Source organism: Zingiber officinale, chromosome 8A (genome assembly GCF_018446385.1).
Source record: "Zingiber officinale cultivar Zhangliang chromosome 8A, Zo_v1.1, whole genome shotgun sequence".
Taxonomy (NCBI): Eukaryota; Viridiplantae; Streptophyta; class Magnoliopsida; order Zingiberales; family Zingiberaceae; genus Zingiber; species Zingiber officinale.
Genome location: NC_056000.1, coordinates 33,835,547 through 33,861,419, shown reverse-complemented (window position 1 = coordinate 33,861,419; position 25,873 = coordinate 33,835,547). Strand labels below are relative to the sequence as shown.

At 39.5% G+C, this 25,873-nt stretch overlaps 2 protein-coding genes and 1 pseudogene across 2 annotated transcripts; 1 reads left to right on the top strand and 2 right to left on the bottom strand.

The window, feature by feature from the left end:
• Window positions 1-1,635: 1,635 nt before the first annotated feature.
• LOC122008387 (syntaxin-52-like) lies at window positions 1,636-5,685 on the bottom strand. Its single transcript, XM_042564101.1, has 7 exons — window positions 5,535-5,685; window positions 3,430-3,680; window positions 3,020-3,121; window positions 2,729-2,832; window positions 2,550-2,650; window positions 2,392-2,436; window positions 1,636-2,155 (listed from the first exon to the last, which is right to left on the bottom strand). The coding sequence occupies exons 2-7, from the start codon at window positions 3,645-3,647 to the stop codon at window positions 2,024-2,026; spliced, it is 702 nt and encodes a 233-aa protein (XP_042420035.1). The 5' UTR covers window positions 3,648-3,680; window positions 5,535-5,685; the 3' UTR covers window positions 1,636-2,023.
• Window positions 5,686-5,888: 203 nt separating this feature from the next.
• Window positions 5,889-8,363, top strand: LOC122008385 (annotated as a pseudogene).
• An 80-nt stretch (window positions 8,364-8,443) lies between these two features.
• On the bottom strand, window positions 8,444-10,433 carry LOC122008386 (60S ribosomal protein L36-2-like). Its single transcript, XM_042564100.1, has 4 exons — window positions 10,379-10,433; window positions 10,139-10,258; window positions 9,336-9,535; window positions 8,444-8,716 (listed from the first exon to the last, which is right to left on the bottom strand). Exons 2-4 carry the CDS (start codon window positions 10,238-10,240, stop codon window positions 8,686-8,688), a joined length of 333 nt encoding a protein of 110 aa, XP_042420034.1. The 5' UTR covers window positions 10,241-10,258; window positions 10,379-10,433; the 3' UTR covers window positions 8,444-8,685.
• Window positions 10,434-25,873: the final 15,440 nt, after the last annotated feature.

The following is a 25,873-nucleotide window of genomic DNA, read 5'->3' as shown; positions in this document are numbered from 1 at the left end:
AGTCTGACTTCGGATTCCCAACCGGAAACCCTAGGTCGACTCGACGCCTACTGTTCCCTCTACGGGGAATGCGTCCTCACCTACTCCACTCAGGAGATTTACCTGATGTCAGTCCGGTCCTCCAGACCGACTGGACTTTTCGCCTAGGGTTACCACCCCCTAGGACCTAGAGTTACCGCCCCCTAGGGTTTTTCTCCACCTAGGGTTACCACCCCCTAGGACCTAAGGTTACCGCCCCTTAGGGTTTTCCTCCACCTAGGGTTACCGCCCCCTAGGACCTAAGGTTACCACCCCTTAGGGTTTTTCACTTGCTTAACCGCAGCTAGGACTTTCTTGAAACACTCATTCAAACATGTTGGATCACACACTAACTTAACTTTGAATCCTTTGCCATTATCAAAACTAAGGTTCGATCGTCGGATGCTTCCCGCACCAACAAGAAGAAGACTTTCTAAAAAAAAAATTCAATTAACCTTATTAACTAGCTTAGATAGTGGTAAATTATATATATATATATATATATAATTTCATTATATTGTAGTGGAATTATTGTATATGGAATCAAACCCCATGCCTCTCACATGCCAAAAAAAAAAGCACTCTACCATATGATCTACACTCCCATAATACTGCCCCCACGGGCGGGATCAGCCGGTTATGACATGGATTCTTGCAACATAGGTCGAGAGGTCGAGGGTCTGCGGCAGCAAATGCGATAACATCAATATCTGTCCGTGCTAAACACCTGAGACCACCATGTCATAGCCGGGCCCGTATTCACCGTGATTTACTCCCTCTCATACTTGTGGGGCCGGGGTGAGGGGGCCGCTGGGTTGGCGGTTCCAACCTTTTGCAACATACACTCCCATAATACTTTATCATGTGTGCTTCTAGAAATGATGCGTATGTTATATGTTTTTTATCTAATATCCTGTAGGTTATTTTTTTAAAATAATCCAAGTAATTAGATTCGTCCAACTAATAATGGAGGCTCTTTTCTCTAATTAACCTACCAAATAAATTTGAAATACAATTTATACTCATTTAGAATTTAAAAATATTCTATCTCTACATAAAATATTTATCTACCTGAAATCAGAGCAGGTTACTTTTGCAACAATAGAATATTATTTATTTTTTCAAACAATATTAGGTATTTAGTTTATACCGACTAATTCTAAGATTGACCGACTCATTAATTCTTATCATCCGTCTCCCTTTCCTATTAATTCATCCGTTTTTAGTTTGCTTGCTTTGTAAACATATCCTTGTATTTAATTTTTAAAATTTAAAATTTAGAAAATCATAAAGTTTTGAAAAGAAAAAAAAAACTTGAGAAGAATTTTATAAGGCATGTATAAATTTTATTTTTCCTTTTAAAGGTATTTTAATAATTTTATAATCAAAAGAACCATAATGCCCTCATCAATTTATTTTTTTGTGATCGTCATTGCAGTGCCTGAGAGGGTAAAGTAAGGAGGAAAAGCCAATCAAGGAAGACAGTGACATGCTCCAACCACAATCACAGATAAAATGCTATTTTGTGATAGAAAATGGCGGAAGGCGTCACAAACCTTATACTCTAAAAACCCTAGAAAAAAGTGGATGTGCTCAACATCAACAAGAGGCAAAGTATTCACAACAAGCTCAATCATTCATTATAGAAGAAAGGGGAGATTCATCAATACAATTTCAATCCAAACATTTAAGTTCCACAATCTAAAGCACACATCATATAGCACAATAAGGTCATAACACTGCTCGGATCCTAAGCGGTACCTCAAATTTCATTTTTGTGTTGAATAAATGCAAAAGTCACCCAACATTATCCTCACTTTTCACTAGTGCAAGCTCGACAAGTAAACCACATGAGAATGACTGGCTTGCTTGAATATGACATTGCGTATCCTTACTTTCTCGGGTATCGAGTGCAACTCAACAAATAAAGCCTCGGAAGCAAATACTAGCAGGAACTTAACACACTTGAAGATGGCATCGTCACATTCTTGATGTGTCCCGCCTACTACAAGTACTTGATGAGAGCCCAAATCACAACAATCAGAGCTACAATTGCAACGATGGATAAGAGCAGACACATGCACGAGCAACCGCCTTTTGTGCGCTTGTTGAGGATTGCCAGTCTCTTTTGAACTCTCTGCATGAAACCGGCAAATAGTCAAATAACACTGGTTCACAAATTTTCCACGTCAAATACAACGATAGATTCATATTGCAAAAATGATTAGATTCTAAGATAAGCAGCTAAGTATAACAATATCCTCAAAGCATGGTCTTTTCAGCACCATTTTACCACTGTAGTGTATATATCGGCTGTCAAAATTCAAAAGGACCACAAGGTTGTAATTTAGAACAGAGAAAAGCTGATATTACCTGTAGCCTTGAGTCTGTTACATCAACTTGCTGGTCCAGATCGTTCTGCATCATTACAAAAATGTTCAGTTATCAATGGATGCCTTAAAGATTGAAAGTTGTTGCTGAATCATTCTGCATTAGAGAGAAATATACTACTTGGTCATGCAATTACATACAATTAATCTTGTGTGCAGATCCAATTCCTCGTTAACTGCTAATGCGATGTGTTTTGTGCTTAACACAGTCTCCTCCAACTTTTCAAGGCCCTCATCTTGCTCTATGAAACCAGATAAATTGGTAATAATGTGTTGAATAGAGACTTATTTGAAGATGTGGAAAAAAATAAAGATTATACCTCTCATAATCTGTCTCTGTAAACCAATAATACCCTGATTATCCAACTCAGCAGTTCTTGTTGCTACATCAACTGGCTTTTTACTATCTCCAAGCAAGTCCTCCCTATCTTTGATAAATGGTTAGTCCAGTATCTAATTAAGTAATTGACAAAAAAATATCACATGCATACGAACTATCTAAATGTGATCCATCAAGTTTGAATTGAAACAGACTTTATTGTGGTAAAATTGAAAGGTATGGGTGCAACATTGTAAAGCCATCTGAGTGTATTGCACTGTGTTAGGCAAACCTGTTTCCGAAGTTGGACATGTTTAATATGGATGCCATCTGAGTTGCTTTAGATTTTAGATTTGATAGCATCTCTCGTCGCTTATGCAACTCTTTATCCTTTCTGTGCTAAGAAGTCAGTTAAAATGTGTCAAAATAGTCATGCTCCAAACAGGAATCAATGGGTGATACTAAGTACAACCAATAAAATAAAGTAATTCAATTTTCGCTTGAACAGGATAAGCAATTCAATTTAAGATGTTGTACCAAAAAGGATGGTACAACATCTTGCAAACTAGAGTTTAGATAAGTGAAACAATATGAACTTGTAAGAAATATTTGCAGCATAGGGACTCTTTTACAAGACCAGGATGATTTCCGAAAAAAAACAAGCTTCAACATTTTACGTTTAAAGGAACAAGAAACACATACATTGGCTGTATGCTAGGAAGCTTTGAAAGAAGGGCCTCCAAGTTCTCCAATCTAGTCCTAAGAATTGTTATCTTCCTCCTCATTGCAGTTAATTGACGTTGGGTTTCAGGACCTGACGGAGGTAAAGAGCCCCTTTGAGAAATCATAGCATTAATTTCGTCAGAAAGCCTTGATGCTTCATTGAACTCCCTCATCCATTGATCCAAAGAAGTTGCCATTGCTAGTGACAGGATCTACCAAGATTGCCTCCACTGTCAGAGAGTATATTTAATTAATAGATTATGTTGAAAGTTTGTAACAGTATATAGCACAATATCATATAGAAGCAGATAAGATAAGCCCCAAGAGAGAACAGATAAAATTAATGAGAACATGGCCTTGCACTATTGAAACAATGCTACATCAAGGACAGCATAGTCAACAAATTTAAGATAAGAAGAGCAGGATTATTGCATAGAGATGTACAATTATAATGATAATAACAGAAATGATATTATAAAGCCAACTTGAAAGAAAGTAAAAAACAATAATGGATGATATACATGGAGTAGTCAGAATGAGAATAGAAAATGGACCATATTCAAGAGGCAAAGGCTCTTAATCCAAAAAACATCAACCAGATTTCCAAAAACAGCTATTGCGTAGCATTTCTAGATAAATGATGAATTTTCTTGAATACAATCCTTTAACCACCGAAATATTAGTCTCACTCCCCTCTTTCAGGTAAGCACATTCATCCCAACTATTTGGAGTCAGTTACATGAATATTAATTTTAATCAAATTATATCAATTCTATTACATCAAGTAACATTTTCTTTTACCTCCCCATACCCATATCTCTCTACTAGATTCAACTTTTAAAATTATGAAATCTATTGATCATCTTTGAATAAGTAAAAATCATCTCAACTTATTTTCTCTTATTGTATCACTTATTGGCACTGTACTTAATTGATATCAGATAATAATATTTTTTTTTATATCTGTGGATAAAAAATATATACTTCACTCTGTTTCAACCAACAGTTCTTTATCCTATTAAATGATAAATTCATCAATATCCCTTCTTATTAAATAGTAGATCCAATATCTAAATGTCCTACTCACAAGAATGAGACATTCTTTTCTTACAAAATAATTACAGTTTACATATTCATTCTTGAATCTACTTATTCTAATGAAGAAAAATCATTCCATCTTAACTTTTTGATACAATTTTTTGCATTTTATACTTTCCATCATACCAATTCCAGCGTTCTGATGCACTTGATTGGTCTGATCAAAATTTATCATTTTGAATCAGAACCAATCGAACACTATGTTGGCAATTCTGGTTATGCTCTCCTAGAGACAAACTTAGTCCAAAACTCCAAGTCCCTACTAATATTAAGCAAAACCACAATCTCGACTGAAACAAATTCGATGTGGCAGAGTTTTAAACAAGAGAAATAGAAAGACGAACTATGGAAAAACATTTAAACAAGAGAAATACAAAGAGGCACAATGGAAAACCACTGCCAATTCTCAATTCCAATGATAATAAGCTTAAGTCCGATGCTACAAATTTAAAAGAAAAATCATTCTCCAGGAATCGAAGATAATTATGACAATATCCCAGATCAATTATTGATTGTCGAAGAGAAGAAAAAAAGTGACAAAAGCAATCAGAGAAGAAATTGCAAACCTTTTAGTGGGGGAGGATAATATTAAAAAAAAACGACTCTTTCTTTCCTTGTCCCTCCCAAATTTCCCAAATACCTAGAATCACGAACCATCAGCGTAACCAATTAAAGATCCCTCTTTTCCGCTATATCCCCACGTTTTACCCCACCCAAACCCAAACCCAAACCCTAACAAACGACTGCGTCCACTTCAAATATCCCTTAAATCGACCAAATCCCCATCTATACCATCTACCCGATCCCGCACCACAACATTACCAATCGATCCATGTGAATCCAAAGCGAATCATAATTGAATATGCCACCGCCCAATTGCCCGGGAGACGCAGGCGACAACGATAACAAGGTCAACCCTGCGTTGCCCGATCCAACAACGCCAGCGGTTAAACTAGAGACGATTGTAAAGGACATAATAAGCGTACCCGACGTGAAGATCGAAGCGAAGGTGAGACGTAGCCGAGAAGAGGCGACGGCAGCTCCGCCGTTACAGAAAGGCAACTGAGAGGAAAAGTTATAATACATCAACTTAGTTGGGCTGGGCCTTCGTATCCGTCAAGACCCAATTAGGAATCAAATAGCCCGCGTGCTATGTCATGGAATTTGAATGATGACTCGATAGTTCTCAAAGCAACCGGAGACGCCCAGACGTATCATCCATCGCCGTCCAATATCCAATCAAACGAATCCAACGGCCATGATCGACCAAGGGAAGCTTCCAGAATTCCCGCCCGAAGTCAATATATAGAACCCCGCCCGTCCTCTCTTTCCTCGATTCGTAGCGTTTTGCTTCAGCAATCGAAATTCTCAAGAAGAACAAAGCGAGCGATATCATCTTCTTCCTCCTCCTCTTTACAGAATCTCTTCTATTCTCGGAGGCAATGGCTGGTGGCAAGGGTGAGGGTCCGGCGATTGGGATCGATTTGGGAACCACCTACTCGTGCGTCGGAGTGTGGCAGCACGACCGGGTGGAGATCATCGCCAATGACCAGGGCAATCGCACCACCCCTTCCTACGTCGCGTTCACCGACACCGAGCGGCTAATCGGCGACGCCGCCAAGAACCAGGTCGCCATGAACCCTACCAACACGGTGTTCGGTAAGTAGAAGATTCCCCTTTCTTCTCTGTTCCTTGTTTCGATGGATGTGGTGTTTTGATTTAAGTTTGGCCTAGAACCGTTATCAGTGTGCACTTTTGTGCGTTCGATTTGTTCACAATTACGATGGTTTTGTTCTATGGCGATTGGTCGCAGAGTTAGATATGCTGCATCGTGTTGTAGTCCCTGCGAATTAACAATTTACTTTTGTTAGGTTAACGATACATTTCGCTCCGTCTTCAGAATTGTAGTAATGTGATTAACAATTTTCTGATTTGTTAGACGAATTAACAATTTACTTTTGTGATTCGCTGATTTGAAATCGTAGAAAAGTGAAGATTCTGATCCAAATTTCTCTGTTTCGTCAGATGCCAAACGTTTGATCGGGAGGCGTTACAGTGATCCCTCCGTTCAAGGCGACATCAAGCTATGGCCTTTCAAAGTGATTGCTGGCCCCGGCGACAAGCCCATGATCGTCGTCCAGTACAAAGGCGAGGAGAAGCAGTTCTCCGCCGAGGAGATCTCCTCCATGGTGCTAACCAAGATGAAGGAGATCGCCGAAGCCTATCTCGGAACCACCGTGAAGAACGCCGTGGTCACGGTCCCTGCCTACTTCAACGACTCGCAGCGGCAGGCCACCAAGGACGCCGGAGTCATTGCCGGCCTCAATGTACTGCGAATCATCAACGAGCCCACGGCAGCAGCCATAGCCTACGGCCTCGACAAGAAGGGGAGCAGCTCTGGCGAGAAGAACGTGCTGATCTTTGATCTCGGAGGCGGGACCTTCGATGTTTCTCTTCTCACCATCGAAGAGGGTATCTTTGAGGTGAAGGCGACAGCTGGCGACACGCACCTCGGCGGCGAGGACTTCGATAACAGGATGGTGAACCACTTCGTGCAGGAGTTCAAGAGGAAGCACAAGAAGGACATCAGCGGCAACCCTAGAGCTCTTCGGCGGCTCAGAACAGCTTGCGAGAGGGCAAAGCGAACTCTCTCCTCAACCGCCCAAACCACGATCGAGATCGACTCTCTGTTCGAGGGCATCGACTTCTACTCCACCATCACCCGAGCTCGATTTGAGGAGCTCAATATGGACCTCTTTAAGAAATGCATGGAGCCGGTGGAGAAGTGTATGAGGGACGCAAAGATGGATAAGAGTAGCGTCGACGACGTGGTGCTCGTCGGTGGATCGACGAGGATTCCGAAAGTCCAACAGCTGCTCCAAGACTTCTTCAATGGCAAGGAGCTATGCAAGAGCATCAACCCGGACGAGGCCGTAGCCTATGGCGCCGCTGTCCAAGCCGCCATCCTGAGCGGCGAGGGAAACGAGAAAGTGCAGGACCTGCTGCTCCTTGACGTCACACCTCTCTCGCTTGGGCTGGAGACCGCCGGTGGCGTCATGACGGTCTTGATTCCGAGAAACACGACGATACCCACCAAAAAGGAACAAGTTTTCTCCACCTATTCTGACAATCAGCCCGGCGTACTAATCCAGGTCTACGAGGGCGAGCGAGCTCGGACCAAGGACAACAACCTCCTTGGTAAATTCGAGCTCTCCGGCATTCCTCCGGCCCCCAGAGGTGTACCTCAGATCAATGTCTGCTTCGACCTCGACGCCAACGGCATCCTCAACGTCTCGGCAGAGGACAAGACCACCGGGCAGAAGAACAAGATCACCATCACCAATGACAAGGCAGGCTCAGCAAGGCAGAGATCGAGAAGATGGTCCAAGAGGCCGAGAAGTACAAGGCCGAGGATGAGGATCACAAGAAAAAGGTGGAGGCCAAGAACGCCCTAGAGAACTACTCATATAACATGAGGAACACAATCAAGGATGATAAGATCGCCGGCAAGCTGCCCCCAGCTGACAAGAAGACGATCGAAGATGCAGTGGAGAGGGCCATCGGATGGTTGGATGGGAATCAGCTGGCGGAGTCGGAGGAGTTCGAGGACAAGATGAAGGAACTGGAAGGTATCTGCAACCCCATCATAGCCAAGATGTATCAGGGAGGAGCAGCTTCTGGCATGGATGAAGATGCTCCAGCATCGTCTGGTGCCGGAGCAGGGCCGAAGATCGAAGAAGTCGATTAATCCACTGAGTTAATGTAAGAGTTTATCTTTGGGTAATAAACAGTGCAGTCGTGTAAACTAGAATCAATTCCCCAGATGAGTCCCTGCTCAAACTAATGAAACATTGATGCCAAAATTCTTCAATTTGGATGATGAAAGTTTATGACATAAAGTTTTAAATGATTAGCCATACTTCATTATGATAATACTTAGGATCTAGCTTTGACAGGCTAAAAATTACAAGAAGAGTTCTCAAGCCACAAGTTAAAAGCAGTTCCAAAGATAGATGAAGCAGATCAGTTGCTGAAAATAATAGCCATCACGAGTCAAAAAGTTACTTTTGCAAACAACTGAATTAAAACCCCAGCAATGTATGATTAAGATTGAAGCTTCGGATCCTGCAGACAGCCTCATTTCTTCTTGTCACTCACTCCAGCCGACCTAAATACACGAGGAGTTAGTGATTGAATATCTTTGCATTTGAAAATTTTCAATACAAACTCTTAGCATGTATAGACAACAGTGCAGCAACACCTTTATGAATCACTCATGGGTTTAGAAGAGTTAACAATTAGCTAAGAAAATATCAAAGGGAAGCCAACGTTATATAAGCTAGGTTTTCTTTCTTTTGAGTGTTTGAGCAAATTGAAATGAAAGATTCAAGCATATATTTTATTAGGATTGATACTACCACTGATTCTTTTGTTAACTTTGAAACTAACAAGTGGTCTTATAGGAGCCTTCAACCTGATATAAAAGGCATCAGTGATTAGTACAAGGGCATGACAAGTATGACTAGTCAAAGATTCAATTTCTCATTAAAAAAACTAATCCGTGATAATTCCTTAATTGCAAGGGCATGACAAACAGTGACAAATAATATCAATATATTGAATTAAACATCTCAGCAAGTGTGATTATGATTAATAAAACTCACTTGCATGGAAGTAGAATGAAAAATTCAAAACTCAGAAAAGCAAAATCAATTTGAATCATTTATTAGATATTGATAGAATGCTGCATTGTAGAAAATAATTAACTCAGTGATTGAGTAATAAACCTCATCTTTCGGAGAACATTAGCCATCTCCTCTCTCTTCTTTTTGGCCCTCTTGTGTGTGCCCAGCTTTCTTTTGGCAACTTTAAGTGCTCGCTTGTCCTTCCCAACTTTCAAAAGCTCAGTGATTCTCTTCTCATATGGAGCAAAGCCAGCAACTTCCCTGATCAAGCTCCTCACGAAATGGACCCTCTTGCTAGTTTTCTGGCAAAGAATTCCAAAAGATACATCTTAAGCTATCCAAAATCATTCAAGCTACAAAGAACTAAGTTGTGTGCATATGAATTTGCAGTGTGAATAAAACTTTTGCCAAACGTGAGAATGGAGTTGGCCACTAATTGAAAATAATAATGAAATACATTGCAAAACCCGACCGTTAGAGAATATGGAAATGCAAAAAGAAGCATAGACACTCAATGAAATTAACTATTCCAGAATCATAGATTCATCCTATTTCATAGTATGAAATAGGATTAAAGGGATTAAATCAAGGGATTAAAGGGACAATAACACAAAAGCTAAGTGCAGTGATAAATATGCATTGAAACAGTTTAAAGATGTGATAATTACTAACACATCTAAAGGATTCTCAGCAACAACGCCGTGGCTGTGGAACCAAGATTGGAAATCGATAAGCACTGATACTTGCAAGAAGTGTTTATATGCAAACAAGCTACTGATTGAAAGGTAACACACAAGTTTTGATCTACAAGTTCATGCAACTCCAATACGAAGAATAAAACAATGAGATTGTAGACAATCATCAGCAGAATTGAACATCACTTCCAATGAGTTCGAGATCCATACCCCCTTTCTGCTCGAAGGCCGAGGAGGCAACTCCCTTCTGGTCACGATGTGCCCCTTGTTGAGCCCGACGAAGAGCCCGCTCTTCGGCTGAGGAGGGGCCATCTCTCGAATTCTCTATTCCTATTAATCAAACAAAAAACATCCAACGGTCAATCCAGTCGAAGGTTAAAATATCACATTTGCAGCAGCAGGTTTCGAGATGAGAAAAGTGAGAGTGATCATGAAGCGATGAGCTCTTACCTCTGAGATCAAAATCCCTAGCGGCGGACGATCAACCCTAGCAGCGGGGACGAAGAACGCTTAAATAGCAGGCGGTTTATTTAACCAGCAGGCCTGAGTCGATCAGAGCCGTTGGATAAAACTGTGTGGTGATTGACGAATCGGATTGCCCGTTAGGGTCGGCAACGCTCCGAAGGATTGTGTACAAGGTCTCAGTCAGCGTTCAAAGAAAATGACCGGTCCAGTTGGCAACAAGTAGTGGGAACCACTATTGTGTGGTCCATCAAGTCGCATCTAATTTAGTTAGGACTATAAATGAATCAAGCGTTCATGAACAAGTTTAGTATTCAGCTTGATAAGAAATTATTTATATTCGTTCAATATACATTAGATTAATTAAACAAACAAGCTTAAACAGTTCGTTAAGCTAAACAAACAAGTTTGAACACATATGTGTTCAGCTCGTTAACGTTCGTGAACAATATTCGTGAACAACGTTCATGAACAATATTCACAAATAATATTTATTAATAAAATTCTTTTCAATATGCTAAATAAACAATAAAATAAAATAAAATAAAATAAAATAAATAAATTTAAATTATCAATCTTAATAACCAATCAAATAATTAAAAGTTTCAAACAATCAAACAAACTTGAATTGAGAGCTTGATAATATCTAAACGAACCAAGCTCAAGCCAAGCTCGAACCAAGCTCAAGTCAAGCTTGAATTGAGAGCTTAATAACATTTAAACGAACCAAGTGCAAGTCAAGCTTCAAACAAGCTCAAGCTCATAAAAAATAAATCAAACTAAGCTTGAACACTCATTTCAAAAGCTTGGTTCATTTTAAGCTCGGCTCGGCTCGGCTCGGCTCAGCTCGATTATCTTATCAAACAAGCTTAAATACCCCCAAGCTCGGCTCGGCTCGACTTGTTTACAGCCCTAAATCCAGCCCATATATAATACTTTTTTATTCATTAAATTTATATAATCGTTACCCTGCCCTTTTCATACTTATCTTTTGTCATGACAGATGAGTTCGATGGTTAAAACAACGGCAATTTACCAAAGGGCGTTGCTTGGATATTGTATTTACCAAAAGACACATCGTAGGTTGGTGTTTATCAAAGGACGCAGTTTAACAAATTCAATTCTCAGATTACCCCTCTGGCTACCTGGCAACCACGTTTTTCAATCACCATTTTCCAAGCATCCAAGACACAAATCGAATTGAAAAATAATATGTGGTTCGGATGTACGTCATCTCACCGTCTCTTTCCCTCCATCCCTCTGCGTAGTGTTATAAACACGAAAGAAATATAAACCCTGCGCTTGTCATCACTGCTCGTGTTGGTTGGTGGCATTGAAATAGACCAGTTAGGTTTTCGGGATATTGGCGTAAGAGTTTCAAGAGAAAACCAAAGGACAACTGCAGTTAAAAACGTCAGCAACTTCTTGCAAGAGGGAAATTAGTAGAAGAATACATTTAAAGATTTAGACATGTATGCATAGATTTATTACTGTAAATTAGGGTAGTGATGGTAAATAAAAATTACAGTATTGTAGCAAAGGGTGGTGGAAAAAATGGTTGTTATGGTTTATTTTGGTTGTGTGGGGAATAAATACTCAACAACACCTGCAATATGATGTAATAGGATACTTAATCGATTTAAGTCTTGTTATTTTCTGCGGTTGATAGTTAAGTTTGACTAACCATTTTTTATTCAGGGTTTAGGGTTTAGTCAGTGGTGGTCCTAGTTTACAAGAAGTGTCTACTTTAGTAAGGGTCTGATATCGATGATATCAGACCCACGTTGGCCCTGATATCATCGATATCAGGTCTAACGTGATCTGTGGTTAAAAGTTGGATTTTACATCATATAGATCTTTTCCTCGCTCAACCCTTCCTAGTGGTTTCAATTGAGAAAAATTATAAATTAACGACAACACTTGATTATGTAGTTGCAAATTTACTAAATTAGTTTGGAATTTATTTATCAGGGGCGATCATATAACTGAAGAAATTCTCTCTGAGATATGGAATACACTTGATACAAATTCTGGCATTGGACATGGAGCTAATGTAGGAGAAGTATCCAGAACAAATATTCCATCATCTTCGCAGTATAGTTGTGTGTCTAACACAAATAGAAATAGAAGCAGTAATTTAACATTTGATCTAAATGAAGAAGCTAGTATTCAAGAAGATGAAGTTTTGAATCCTTGTACAACACTTGATGTTTACTTTGAGCCTACTTGGAGAGAGGAGGAAGGGTATTATAACCGAATTGGAGAGGAATTGCAATGTAATACAGATGTACAAGAATTTTAGCTGATGATATGCAGATTGAACAATATGAAATATCTCCAGAGCAGTACAGTGACTTAGAGGAGGAGTTCCCAATAGCTGATGATCCATATATTCTAAATTCTCGATTGCTTCAAAGGCCAGTTGAAGAGGCAACGGATGAGCATGAATTTTTTTTTGACAGATTTTTTCGTCTCGACAAGAGTTCAAGAATGCACTTGTGAAACATGTCATGGTTAAACATATGAGATATATCCCAGTCGACACTCGGAAAAATAAAGTAAAAGTCGTCTGCTTCAATCAACCGTGTAAATGGAGAGTAGTTGCCCAGGGGATGTAGAGTTCATTGTTACGAAATATATAAAAGAACACCAATGTGGCACCATTAGGGAAAATGTTGATCATCAAGCATGCTCTTCATCCTTTGTAACTTCTTTTATTGAAGAGTAATTTCTTGCTAATGAACAATACAAGCCAAGTATGATTATAGCAAATATAAAACCTGTTGAACACCGTGGTAGTTTTGATGTGATCAACCAAGTTGGTTAGGTTCTGTTTTGTGTTTGATCCCTGTGTCTAAGTGTGCACGAGCTTAGGAGCACAGGAAGTCGAGCGGAAGACGCAGCTAGCGAGAAAGATGGCACGGGAAAGGAGTCGACGGACTCGGTGCGTCCGAAGGACGAGAGAGCTGCGGAAGAGTACACCGGTGGGCGAGAAGAACGTGCGCGGCATTCGAGGGGCGTTAAGCCGGGGAGGAAGGCTGCTTGAGGAGAAGGCCGGAAATTGGGTTCTGGTGAGCCCTATTTCGGTTGGCCGGAATCACCCAAAAGAATAGAGCTTCGGAAGTCAAAGCAAAAGTGAAAGGATGCTGGAAATAAAGCTTAAGGCGCCTCAAGCCAGTACTGGAGGCGCCTCCACCTTGGAGGCGCCTCCATCTGCCTTGGAGGCGCCTCAAGCTTGAAGGCGCCTTCAGTCTTGATGAAGGCACCTTCAACTGGTCAAAAGTGATCATTTGCGCTGCGGATAAAATTTTATTCGTCCACTCGATGGAGGCGCCTTGGACCCTAGTTGGAGGCGCCTCTGACCCTCGAGATCAAATTTCCATAGGCTATTTAAAGGCCCCTGGAACTAGGAATTCAACATCAATTGAGTATTCAACTCTGTAAGGAATTTCTAGCAATAGTTCTGAGTTGTTAGAGTGTAAAAGGTTTTTCCGCCTTCAGTAAAGGAGATCTTTTCTAGTGTGTTTTTCATCGCCCTGGATTAACAACCTCCTTAATTGTAACCAGGTTAACTGCTGAGTCTCTTTTCATTTCTGTTGATTTAATTATTATTATTTTACTATTGTATTTTTGAGTTGAAAGATCCGAGGAGGGTTATTTTTATTTCTCAGGCAATTCACCCCCCTCTTGCCGGCCTCCACTGCATCTACACGTGGTATCAGAGCGAGACCGCCTCAAAAGGACTAACCGCCGACTGAAACACAATGATCAAGACGATGGTCAGAGCGAATATTCATCCCCCGAAGTTCGACGGAGACTTCGCAACATGGAAACGCCGGATGGAGGTATTTTTCAAAACCGACTTTGACATTTTAATAACTATAAAATATGGTTTTGAAGTTCCGAAAGACAAAGAAGAGCATCAGTAGAGCAAGAAGGAGCAAGCCGAGTTTGTCGCCAACGGAAAGGCGGAATTCCACCTGCTTAGCGTGCTGCCACCACAAGAGGTAAGTCGAATCGGAAGCTACGACTCCGCGAAAGACCTCTGGGAAAAATTCCTGGAGCTTCACGAAGGTACCTCGAAAGCAAAGCTAGCGAGGCGCGACATCCTCCGGACTCAATTAACGAACCTCCGGATGAACCAAGGCAAGAAAGTAGCGCAACTCCAAGCAAGGATCAAAGAGCTGATCACGCAACTAACCAATCTTGGAGAAGAAGTAACGAACTGGGACTCAATCCGGTACGTGCTCAACGCCTTCCCCAGAACTCCAGTGTAGGCCTCCTTAGTAGATGCGTACTACATCTCTAAGGACTTCGAGGTAAGTACTTTAGAAAATTTATTTTCTACATTTGAACTTCACGAATCTCGGATTGCAGAGCCCATTAAAGTGGAGAACGCAAGTCAGAACATTGCCTTGAAGGCAAGAACAAACGATTCTAACTCCGAAGTCTCAATCGACGAATCTGAAGCTGCATTAATGGTAAGACGATTTAATAAGTTTTTTAAATCTAACAAATTTAGATCGCAGAAGCATGAGCGAAAAAAAAGAACAGTTTGTTGCTACAACTGCAACGAAGAAGGGCACATCAATGATGACTGCCCGAAATTAAAGAGAAAGTAGAAAGAAAAGGAAAAGGTCAAGTACAAGAAGCCAGAAACCTCCAAGCACAAGAACCTGAAGGTCACTTGGTCAGATTCGTCGTCTTCCGAATCAGACGTCGAAGCCTTCTCGGGGTTAGCGCTAATGGCTAACCATCAGATGGAAGAAGAGTCAAGCTCAGAGATGAGCATAGATGAAAGGGGAGGAACATCAGAAGAGGAAAGCTGCAGTGAAGGGGGAGCCTCACCTAGTCAGGTAAGTAAGGTACGTAATCTAACCCTGACTCAATCTTTTCGCTTTATTAAGTGTCTTTCTAAAGACTTATTCAAATTAGAAAAAGAAAATGCTGAATTGAAATTAAACCTAGCAAAAACATGTCCACTAGAAATGTATGATAATCTAAAATTAGAAAATGAAAAATTAAAAGTTGAAATTGAGAAATTGAATGATACATGCTTAAATAAATTTCCAAAATCAAAATTAAGAATTTATGAAAAATTGAACTGGTATATAAGAAAACATCAGGGTCAACTTAGAAGAATACCTAAAGAATATGTACCCCTAAGTTTTTAACCAACCCTGTAGGAAGGAACCTTTATTGGGTTCCAAAATCCTTGCTAGTCTAAATTTCTCTTTTAGTTAAAAACTTACAGTGAGAAAATTAAACATTGAGTTTCTTTATGGAAGCTTTGTCTAAGGAAGTGGTTGTTGCTCCAATAATCAAAAAGGCCTAGTGTCTCGCCACTACCTGGAAGCCGAAATATCGAAATAAAAATGTTTAATTAACTTTCTGATAAAAGCATTAAAATTAGAATTAAATAATACTTTGAAAAGTTTTTAAACATTTCCTTATAAATTCCTTAAAAATTTAAGAAAAGAAAATTTAATTATCTAGAAAAATGTTTCTTGAAAGTTTTACTTAGAATTTTTTTTTAAATTCTAAAAATTAATTTTGACTTAGTAATTATTTTGAAAAATTCTAAAAATTTAGTTTACTTAGAAATTTTTTTGGAACATTCTAAAAATTAATTTTGACTTAGAAATTATTTTGAAAAATTCTAAAAATTCATTTTACTTAGAAATTTTGTTGGAAAATTCTAAAAATTAAGTTTGACTTAGAAATTATTTTGAAAAACTCTAAAAATTCAGTTTACTTAGAAAATTTTCTAACTTAATATTTTTCAAAAGCATATTCTCTTATTCTTGCCCCGTTTTTTGCTGTAATCAAAGGGGAAGAGGGAAGTACAAGTTTAGGGGGAGAGAGATTTTTTTTTAAAATATTTTTTTGAAAAATTCTGGTTAAATCTTTATTAAGTAGTTGCAATTTTATTTATTGCAAATTTATGCTAAAATATGTTAGTTTAGTCATTTTCTTTAAAATTACTATTTGTCTATTTTTACCCTAACTTGAACTTAGGTTGATGCACATCAAAAAGGGGGAGATTGTTGAACCCCGTGGTAGTTTTGATATAATCAACCAAGTTGATTAGGTCATGTTTTGTGTTTGATCTCTGTGTCTGAGTGTGCAGGAGTTTAGGAGCGCAAGAAGTCGAGCGGAAGACGCAGCTAGCGAGAAGGACGGCACGGGAAAGGAGTCGACGGGCTCAGTGCGTCCGAAGGACGAGAGAGCTGCGGAAGAGTACACCGGTGGGCGAGAAGAATGTGCGCGACGTTCGAAGGACGTTAAGTCGGGGAGGAAGGCTGCTCGAGGAGAAGGCCGGGAATTGAGTTCGGGTGAGCCCTATTTCGGTTGGCCGGAATCACCCAAAAGAACGGAGCTTCGAAAGTCAAAGCAAAAGCGAAAGGATGCTGGAAATAGAGCTTAAGGCGCCTCAAGCCAGTACTGGAGGCACCTCCACCTTGGAGGCGCCTCCATCTGCCTTGGAGGCGCCTCAGGCTTGATGAAGGCGCCTTCAACTGGTCAAAAGTGACTGTTTGTGCTGCGGATAAAGTTTTATCCGCCCACTCGATGGAGGCGCCTTGGACCCCTGTTGGAGGCGCCTCGGACCCTCGAGATCAGATTTCCAGAGGCTATTTAAAGACCCCTGGAACTAGGAATTCAACATCAATTGAGTATTCAACTCTGTAAGCAATTCCTAGCAATAGTTCTGAGCTGTTAGAGTGTAAAAGGCTGGAAGCCTTCAATAAAGGAGATCTTTTCTAGTGTGCTTTTCATCGCCCTGGATTAACAACCTCCTTGGTTGTAACCAGGTTAACTGCTGAGTCTCTTTTCATTTCTGTTGATTTAATTGTTATTATTTTACTATTGCATTTTCGAGTTGAAAGATCCGAGGAAGGTTATTTTTATTTCTCAGGCAATTCACCCCCCTCTTGCCGGCCTCCGCTACATCTACAAAAGCTAGGTTTGGAGTGACCATATTATACAGAAAAGCATACATAGCTCGAAAGAAAGCGATGAAGAAAGTTGTTGGAGATTATGACCAAGTATATAGAGATCTTCCACTATATCTGCGTGAGTTAAGAGTCAGGGATAGTGAAACCTATGTGTCACTACACAGGAATGGGGATAATCAGTTCCAACGCTGTTTTTGGGGTTTTGGAGCTTGTTGAAGAGTATCCAGGTCTTATCTTCGCAAATTGATTGGAATTGATGTTACACACCTAAGAGGCAAATATCCGGGTGTGTTGTTAATGGCAACATCAATTGATGCTAATGACAATGTCCTCCCAGTAGTCTTTGGAATCGCTGAAGTTGAATATGGGTCTGCATGAGAGTGGTTTTTGGATCATACGAAGAGATTCTTTAATGTTGATCCAGAGTTAATAACTATAGTATCATATAGACATCGCGACATTATATCAGCGGTTAGGAAAGTCTATCCTACCGCTCATCATGGTTTTTGTTACCACCACATGTCTTGCAATATGGTAACAGATACTGGCAGTAGGTCAGGTTTAGGCTTGTTTTGGGCAGCAGCTCGAGCAAACACAACACTCTAATATGATCTCATAATGTAGTCCATGCTTGAAAAATATTCAGATGCTCATAAGTGGCTTCAGAACATTGACCTTAAAAGATGGGCTAATGCACACTTTAGTGGCAGAAGGTACACAATGCAAACAACCAATTGTGTAGAGAGTTTAAATACTTTATTCAAGGAGACGCGTGAACTTCCCACAAACATGTTAATTGATAATACCAGAAGAAAAGTTGCTCAATTGTTCTTTAACCGTAGAGAGGAAGTGTCGAAATGGTATGTTGCGTTGACACCTCATCCTACCAAATAAATGGAATCAAGGAGGGTGAAAGCTAGATGATATAAAGTTCACCCCTACTCTCAATCTAAAATGGAAGTAGAGACATGAGGCACTTCATACATTGTTGATTTGGAGAGAAAATATTATAACTGCGGGAAGTTTCAAATTTCAGGATTGCCTTGCTCACATGCAATTGTCGTCATCATTCACCAGAACATGGATACACTCCCATATTGTGAACATTATTTTCATTCACAGAATTAGAATGTGACATACATGGATCATATTTACCCCTGTTGAAGCAAGGAATTTTGGCCTAGGGGAGTAAACAACATTATAATTCTATGTCCCAGTAGCCTTGTGCAACCGGGTAGGTGAAAGAAGGCAAGGATCGAGTTAAAATATAATTGGAAGGTAAAAGTCAAATGTAGCAGGTGCAAACAATTGGGCCATAATCGGAGGACCTATAGAATGCCGCCAACCCCTGGTTCTTGAATTAATTGTAAATTGGAGGAATTGATCCATATGTTTTGTATGCAGTACATACATAGGATTGTAAGAAAAATAGTTTTGGAAAGTGATGTTTATGTTATATCGTTTTATGTAGTATTTATTTTATGATACAGTGGTATTGTAGGTATGAGAAGTGTCAACCATCACCTGGAAGGCATAATTAATACTTCACACCATATAGGTTTAGTATATCTCTGCATTTCAATTCAACAGCAAGGGGTTTGAAATTTCAAAGTAATGTAAATATGTTTTGAAATATAAATGAGTTAAAACTCAGACAAAGGGATTGTAGTCATCCTTGAAAAATAAGATTGGAGTCATTGAAAAAGAAAATAGGTCACTGTTCCGTGCCAACTGGCACGGAGCAATAACTTCTAATCCAGGGGTTATAAATAAGTTTTGACGCCATTTATACCATCTCCCCAATCAAACCATCACAGTGAACGTGATTTCAGGTAATCCAAGTAGGGGAGGGTCATCAGTGGGTTTTGATCAAAAGTCACTGATGGACCTAGACACCTCTGATATGACTCATTTCAGTTCGAGTGAGATTATGGAATTGCAAAGACTCCAACGGTGCTATCAAATCATGATTTAAAGCTATATATGTGTGGTAGCAAGTGTTGAAAAAAAATAAAATTCAGCCACCGTTGGGCCTAATATGAGAGCATATCAAGCCCACCGTGGGTTGATATGAGAGCATATCAAGCCCAACGTAGGCCTGATATGAGTCATATCAGGCCCAACGTGGGCTTGGTATGATATCGTTTTTTAAAACTTGATTCTATCTCCCCTTTCTATAAACTCAATATGTGCTACCATGCTCCTTATAAAAAAATAAAATAAAATAAAATTTAAAGGTGCTCCCATAGAGTTTAAGTCTACAGCATGGTCATCAGTGGGTTCTGTGCCAACTGGCATGGAGGCATAACTTAGTTTCCAGGATGTATAAATTCGTTTTGACATCATATATACCATCTCCCCATTCAGACCTTCACAGAGAACTTTATTTCAGGTAAATCCAAGTAGGGAAAGGTCATCAGTGGGTTTTGCTCAAAATCCACTAATGAACCTAGACATCTCTGATTTGACCCATTTCAGTTCGAGTGGGATTCTGGAATTGTAAGGACTCCAACGGTGCTAGCAAATCATGATTTAAAGCTATATATGTGTGGTAACAAGTGTTGAAAAAAAAACAAAATTTAGCCACCGTTGGGTCTGATATGAGAGCATATCAGGCCCACCGTGGGCCTGATATGAGCGCATATCAGGCCCAACGTGGGCCTGATATGAGCGCATATCAGGCCCAACGTGGACCTGGTATGGTATCGTTTCTTAAAACTTGATTCTATCTCCCCCTTCTATAAACTCAACACCTGCTACTATGCTCCTTATAAAAAAATAAAATAAAATAAAATTTGAAGGTGCTACCATAGGGTTTAAGTCTACAGCATGGCCATCAGTGGATTCTGTGCCAACTGGCACGGAGCCATAACTTACTTTCCAAGGTGTATAAATTCGTTTTGACACCATATATACCATCTCTCCACCCAGACCTTCACAGGGAACTTTATTTCAGGTAAATCCAAATAGGGGAGGGTCATCAGTGGATTTTGCTCAAAACCCACTGATAGACCTGGACACCTCTGATTTGACCCATTTTAATTCGAGTGAGATTATGGAATTGCAAAGACTCCAACGGTGCTAGCAAATCATGGTTTAAAGCTCCGTAGGTGTGGTAGAAAATGTTGAAAAAAATAAAATTCAGCCACCGTTGGGCCTAATATGAGAGCATATCAGGCCCAACGTGGCCCTGATATGAGCGCATATCATGCACAACGTGGGCCTGGTATGGTATCGCTTCTTAAAACTTGATTCTATCTCCCCCTTCTATAAACTCAACACGTGCTACCATGCTCCTTATAAAAAAATAAAATAAAATAAAATTTGAAGGTGCTACCATAGGGTTTAAGTCTACAGCATGACCATCAGTGGGTTCTGTGCTAACTGGCACGGAGCCATAACTTAGTTTTCAGGGTGTATAAATTCGTTTTGACACCATATATACCATCTCTCCACCCAGACCTTCACAGGGAACTTTATTTCAAGTAAATCCAAATAGGGGAGGACCATTAGTGAGTTTTGCTCAAAACCCACTGATGGACCTAGACATTTCTGATTTGACCCATTTCAGTTTGAGTGGGATTATGGAATTGCAAGGACTCCAACTTTGCTAGCAAATCATGGTTTAAAGCTCCGTAAGTGTGGTAGAAAGTGTTGAAGAAAAACAAAATTCAGCCACCGTTGGGCCTGATATGAGAGCATATCAGGCCCACCGTGCTCATATCAAGCCCACGTTGGGCCTGGTATGGTATCGTTTCTTAAAACTTAATTCTATCTTTCCCTTCTATAAACTCAACACGTGCTACCATGCTCTTTATTAAAAAAATAAAATAAAATAAAATTTGGAGGTGCTACCATAGGGTTTAAGTCTACAGCATGGGGAGTGAGATACGGCTAATAGTATCGTATCATACCTTTACTCTCTACCACATATTTGATGTAAAAATAAAATGATGGTTGTTGGTTCTCCAAACTTACAAGGCGTTGTTTTAAATTTATAGCTACTCCCCTCTGAAACCTTCTAATTGAATGAGAATTTAAGGAAATCAAAAGTCTGATAGAAATTACAATTTTTTAGTAACTAGAATACATTCAGATAGCATAATAGTATTAAAATATATATATATATATATATATATATATATATATATATATATATATATATATATATATATATATATATATATATTGAAAAGAAAAGAGGTGAACTATATATATATATATATATATATAATATTGAAAAGAAAAGAGGTGAACTGTTCTTATACTGGTTGCCTTGGAAGAAAGACTGAAAGTAGAGGTTTTCTTCTGGTTATTTCTTTGGAGAGAAAGGATAAGGAAAGAAAACTTTAAATTTAGGTTTATCTGTCAAAAATATAAAACATAAGCCCAAAACAGATAATTTTGTTTATCTTTATAAATTAATTTAACCTTATATTAAAATGAATATAATTTTATTAAACAATGTTAGATTAAGTTGTTTATTATATTTGCCTGTTTTTGTTCGAAAGATGACAAGATCATCTATGACTACTTCACTTAAATTGTTGTCCCTAGTTATCGATGTGAGCCATTAGGCTAAAATGCAAAAATTTATATTGTTGTGATATGAATTATCACATTTTATGGCTCATGATGTTGGATGGTAGAAGTGTCAATTGGGTTGGGCTGCCTTTAAACCGACTTGTAAGAAATCTGCAGGTTGGGATCCCCGTCCTTGCATGCTGCCCCTGGCATGTTTTGGGTCGAAATCAGTTTTCTCATATTGGCTCTGGCATGACATCATTGAGAACTTGGTTGTGCTAACTTGGGCATGGTCTAGTTAAACATGGCCATGTCGTCTCTGACTACAGCCAGGCATGTGTAGGTCTGGGGTGGGATCCTGCACAACCTATTGATTGACTCCCCGAGTAGTCGGAAAAAGTGCAAGATGTAGCAAAAGCCGAGGGGATTGCAATGAATGTTTGGACTTATTAGACAAGAGACAGTAGGGAAAAAAAAATAGTAATATATAAGGAAACAACTGCATGTGTAATCTAATTGATCCTCTTTCACCATCAAATTGATCCCCTACTATATTCTCATCTATTTATATAGTTCATTAATAACAACATTTACAAGCTACCAATTGTAGTGACTTGTGATTTTTAGTCTAAATCGGTTTAAATGAAATTAACATGTTATTTTTTTTCCTTTTTTACACTGCATACACAAGTGCATATGCGCGTGTTGACTGCTATGCAGCCCCCATCAAAATTAACCTGTTGCATGTACAGTTCTTGTGAGGGTTGTTAAGAATGTGCTAAGATGTATCGCACTAATTGGCCTTCTAGCAGCACAAGTCTTTATAGGCAATTTGTCATAGTATAGAAAGAACCTTTTATTTTTGTGCTTTAAATCTTGTATTTCTTGCTTCTAAAGATGTTAGCTGATGCACAAAGAGTATGCATGTATTCATAAGAAACTTTATAGGCTAAAGTTGCAAGGAATTGAGATAGGCGTCTTATTCATATTCTCTCTGTTTTTTTTTTTTTTTTTGGCTCTGCATGCATTGCATACAAATAGAACTTGGATAGTACAGGGGTCAGTCAAGAGGCACACTTACAATGACATTAGCCCGATTATTTCAACTACATTGTACATTTCTCTATTAACTAATTTTTCCAGCAAGCAATGCAATTCTTTCAAGACAAGGGCTATACAAGTGAAGGAAGGACTGGAAAATGCTGTTCCTGGAATTGATGTTTCAATCAACCCAGATAAAGTAAGTTACTCTTGCTTCAGAGAATTGCATATCTAATGATTTGTGTTGAAAATATTGTCGTTGTATTTAATTCTATTCGAAAGTCGATGAGATGAAAAATTAAGGATGTGGTGTTCTCGTTGATCATCTGTAGACTCCGTTTGGACCTGCGATATAGATTACATCAATACCGAACCAGGAAAGGGGTCCCCGCGTCGGTCCGCCGACGCTCAAGTCAATCACCGACGATGAAGGAGAAGACGGAGCAACAAGAATGAATAGTAATGAGAACAGTGTCTATCGCGTATTACGTACCTCCACCGATGCTTGGATCCCCTTTTATATAGAGCTTTTGTAGCGCGCGTGCACACTTCCAAAAGTTTTCCTGAAAAGGCTTATTAGTAAAGTGTCTCTGACACAGTACCTTAACAGACCGAGCATATCTCTGAAGTGACAATGGAAGCTTCCGCCGTACGATCTTCTGGTTGTCCATGTCCAGTGTCGATGACACCAACTCCCAAAAGGATGTCGATGGATATCAGAGGGAGTGTACTGCTAGGCCGAGCGGTTGGCCGCTCGGCCGGAATTTCGCTGCCCTTGTATCGCATTCGCTCGGGCGTAACTCCGCTGGATGTGCATCTCGTCTGTCCGGCTGTAACTCCACTATTCGTGCGTCTTGTCCGCTCGGTCGAAGTTTCGCTCTATCAACGTCGAGCCCTGCTGCCTGGCTGAGCGGGGTAGCCGTTTGATCGAAATTCCGCTCTGCCAATGCTGAGATGGTCGTTTGAGCGTCGGTTGTTTGACAACTCCCCATGTCGAAGGCGGGATCAGACCAGGATCTTCTCCCCCCGGTAGAGCGTGCTCGCCCAACCGACAGATGCTACCTGCGCGTTGACCGTCTTGATTTTGACCTCCACCGTGACCGGCTGACCGCTATCCTCCGTAGGATGGGGCCCCTCATCATCACCACATCAATATCCATCTGTTGTATACCCCTTTATGCTATATTTATTTGGGAAAGCGGAAAGCAAAACTAAGAGAAAGTTTGCGTAGTGAAAAAGTTTTCATCGTTTACATCATTAAAATTTTAAGAAAAAAGAGAAACACAATCTATGGATGATTTTAGAGCTAAAATCGATCATCTCAAAATCGGACGGAAAGCAACAAATGGAAAAAATGACACATGTACCCTTGTTTATTCACAAAATTAGACCGTATATAAAAAAATAACGCATGTACCCTTTTTAACTCATAAAATTACATCATATACTCAAAAAATATCACATGTACTTATTTTAAGTGATAAAAATTACACCACATGTATTCACCTTTCAAAATCAAAATTTCTTTCCCTTTCTATTCTCTTCCCATGCTCATAGATTTATTTCATTCATTCATTCATTCATTCATTCATCATCCACTCCTTCATGTAAACGGAGCATTAAATTTAAAAGCCTATGGATTTTAGGAACTATCTGAACTTATTAGTATGAATACTACCATGTCATAGTCGCAGAAATACTAGTGAACACTCTTTCCCACATGCTTGTGGATGTTAGGTGGCATGCAATGCTATTCAACCTAAAATAGTGCTCATTTGGCAGATGAGTGAGTACAACCTTAATCATTTGTTATTCAACCATCAATTTTTATTGCCTACATGCTTCTAATGCTAATTAATTAAATAATGCTCAAAGTTATATTCGTATTGTTTATTTTTAATTCTTTATGTTTGAGTTTCGATTACTATAATATATACAAGGAAAGTGGGATAAGCCTTGTCAATGTTATATTGCTATAGTCAGAAACTTACTTGAACCGAAGCATCTGCATTGGCCGATACAAGTGACACTTAATCACATATTATATACTCATAAAATGCTCTCCTCCAAGGCTGTAGAAAACCTCCCGTAGGGTGCTGTGGTAGGGAGGTTGCGACCAGTATTGGAGCTGCGCTCCTGCCTTCAAATCTGATCTCACGCCTGCTTCTACTATCTGACCTGAATTGGCTTGATCTCTAGCCTGAACTGGCCTTAACTGGCTTGGCCTCTTGGTGACATCTTGCCATGCTATCCTACCTAAACTGGGTTGACCTCTGGTCTTAACTGGCTTGACCTTTGTTAAAGGTGCTAAAATTCCTTTTACCCTTTTTTGGGTTTCCTCCGTTTTTCTTTGTTTTACTATTATGGATTTTTTTTTTTCATTCTGGCCCAATATCTTGTTGTAATTAAAAAGATGCATCAACTTGCTTGTAATCATTCGTGTAAGATAATTATGGAGAATGAAAAGTTACGATCAGAGTTGGACTCCCAAAGGCAAGAACTTGAAGTTAAACGCAAACAGTCCCCAGGGTGTAGCACAGATGGGGAGTGCATGGTTCTGTGGTTGAAAGGTCCAGGGGTCGATCCCCGGGATATCATTGCCTGGGGTTAACGTCTCCGCCATGCATTTTCCATCTATGTATCTGTATTTACCTCCCTCCATATTTGTGGAACCGGCTCTAGGGGGCCACTGATATGACGGTTCCATATTTTTTTGAAGCTAAACGCAAACAACTTGATAGGCTAATTGCTGAGAATAATTGATACTGACAAAAGGAAACTTGATGCTAAAGTTCCTTTCCTCCTTTTATGGGTTTCCTGAGTTTTACTTTGTTTTACTATTAGGGAATTTTTTGTTAGTCTGGCCCAATATCTTGTTGTAGTGTCTTTATGTTATTTTTTGGCGCGACATCCTGCGATTTAAATTTTTCTACTTCAATAAGGCACATTTATATCTTTATGA

Excerpts from the sequence above, each read along its gene's own strand:
- LOC122008387 (XM_042564101.1), bottom strand. The coding sequence starts at position 3,647 with ATGGCAACTTCTTTGGATCAATGGATGAGGGAGTTCAATGAAGCATCA. Across the intron at positions 2,833-3,019 it reads ATGTCCAACTTCGGAAACAG|GGAGGACTTGCTTGGAGATA; the intron begins GTTTGCCTAACA and ends TATCAAAGATAG. Across the intron at positions 2,437-2,549 it reads ATCTGCACACAAGATTAATT|AACGATCTGGACCAGCAAGT; the intron begins GTATGTAATTGC and ends GTAATGATGCAG.
- LOC122008386 (XM_042564100.1), bottom strand. The coding sequence starts at position 10,240 with ATGGCCCCTCCTCAGCCGAAGAGCGGGCTCTTCGTCGGGCTCAACAAG. Across the intron at positions 9,536-10,138 it reads GGCCTTCGAGCAGAAAGGGG|AAAACTAGCAAGAGGGTCCA; the intron begins GTATGGATCTCG and ends ATTCTTTGCCAG. Across the intron at positions 8,717-9,335 it reads AATGTTCTCCGAAAGATGAG|GTCGGCTGGAGTGAGTGACA; the intron begins GTTTATTACTCA and ends TCGTGTATTTAG.